General features: G+C 33.6%; 1 protein-coding gene across 1 annotated transcript; it reads left to right on the top strand.

Moving 5' to 3' along the window:
* The first annotated feature begins 416 nt into the window (after window positions 1–416).
* On the top strand, window positions 417–1,416 carry LOC125249658 (olfactory receptor 5AN1-like). Its single transcript, XM_048161989.1, has one exon. It carries the CDS (start codon window positions 418–420, stop codon window positions 1,396–1,398), a length of 981 nt encoding a protein of 326 aa, XP_048017946.1. The 5' UTR covers window position 417; the 3' UTR covers window positions 1,399–1,416.
* The last annotated feature ends 539 nt before the right edge of the window (window positions 1,417–1,955 follow it).

Below are 1,955 nucleotides of genomic sequence, written 5' to 3' on the forward strand. Positions count from 1 at the left end.
CTGTGTGGTATCATTGTTTTCAATAATGTTTTCAACACTAATCTGTTAACATCTCAAAAACTATGTTTTATGGTTTAATGACAATTGAAAGAATAAAAGAGGGAAAAAAGCTTTTTCACTGTTCTAAGATGGCAAATCCAGCTGAAACAGGGTTGAAATGCAGTGCACATCTCAGTTCTATTTTAGACACAGACATTACATCATCCGGCTTCAAATCCCATCACATTCCCGAAGACCATCAATTGAACTTTGAATTCAAGTCCCATGATGCTTTTCTGTGAACATAAATCTGCATAAAAGGCAATGCTGTACCATAGCTTACAGTATGCATAAGGCATAAGTTGTATTCAGGTCATACAATTATTGTGACATAAATTGCAAAGGTAAATCATTCTTTTCTTTTCATTAAGGTTTTTAATGGCTGTAAACCTTTCATATCCTACTTTCACATTCAACCTTAAAATTGCAAAAATTGATGTCCATCCAAAAGCAATATATCCTGTGTTCTTCTTTGGAGCTCTGATCTATGTGTTCTCTGTGTTCTGTAATGGAACCATTCTTGGACTGATAATCACCCAAAGAAACCTTCACAAGCCGATGTTCTACATCCTGTTCAGCCTCCCTCTAACCGATTTAATTGGAATCACTTCTGCTCTGCCCAGGGTGCTTGTGGACATTATAACAGAAACAAATGATGTGTATTACCCTACATGTGTTCTTCAGGCTTTTTTGATACATATGTATGGAGGTGCAATACTTTTTCTACTGGCAGCCATGTCGATTGACCGGTACATAGCAATATGCAACCCACTCAGATACAATTCTATTATGACTCCTGGCAGAATATATGGACTCATTGCACTGGCATGGAGCATGGACCTTGTCTTAGTACTTGTTTTATTTTCCCTTCAATCTAGAATGGAGAAATGTAAGTCTTTCATTGCTAATGTGTACTGCGACAACCCATCTTTGCTTTTGCTTTCATGTGGAGGGGATTTTACAGTGAATAACATTTATGGTTTATCTATAACAGCATTTATGCAGGTAATCAGTGTCTCTGTCCAGCTGTACTCCTATACGCAAATTCTCATCACGTGTATAAAACAAACACATTCTGATTCAAAAATAAAGGCTGTAAATACATGTATGGCCCAGATTGCTACATTTATTCTCTTTGAAATAATGTCAACCATTATTATATTATCATATCGGATCCCTTATTTTTCTTCCAGTGCACAGAGGAGTTTTGGTTTGATGATTTACACAGTCCTTCCAGTTGTCAATCCAATCATATATGGAATGAAAACTAAAGATATCAGAATAGCTTTCTTTTTGGTTTTGAAAAGGAACAAAATTGGTCCAGGTAAAAATGCATCTGTTGTTCAAAACAGAAAATAATAATTATAATTGAATGTAATGATTTTAAAAAAGTTTCTTGGTGTGGTGTTCTGGATGTTAACGTTTAACTGTATGGATCATTCTTGTTAAACTGAAATGTTTAACAAGGATCGTCAGATAATTTAATAATAATAATATGATTTTATTTTAACATCATCTTTTAGTGTGAATAATTTATTTGTAATTGTTGTGAAGACATTAAAATGATATCCAAATAACTATTGTTATGTGTGCATACTTGTTATGCTAGGCTTTTTTTGTGTGTGAATATAAATAAGTAAAAAATAAATAAATAATTGTGGAATATATGTTGGATTTGAGGATTTGTATATTATTACTTTATGAACAAAGTCAAGTCAAGTCACCTTTATTTATATAACGCTTTTTACAATGCAGATTGTGTCAAAGCAGCTTTACATTGATAACTGGCACATAATTTTTGCTGCACAGCAGCTCTTAAAGAATAGTGTCAATGCAGGCAGATCAAAGCACTGTTGAATAAATGTCAAGAATACTGTTGAATATCAAATGTCAAGTCAAATGTCAAGTGTCCCCAA

Source organism: Megalobrama amblycephala, linkage group LG16 (assembly GCF_018812025.1).
Source record: "Megalobrama amblycephala isolate DHTTF-2021 linkage group LG16, ASM1881202v1, whole genome shotgun sequence".
Taxonomy (NCBI): Eukaryota; Metazoa; Chordata; class Actinopteri; order Cypriniformes; family Xenocyprididae; genus Megalobrama; species Megalobrama amblycephala.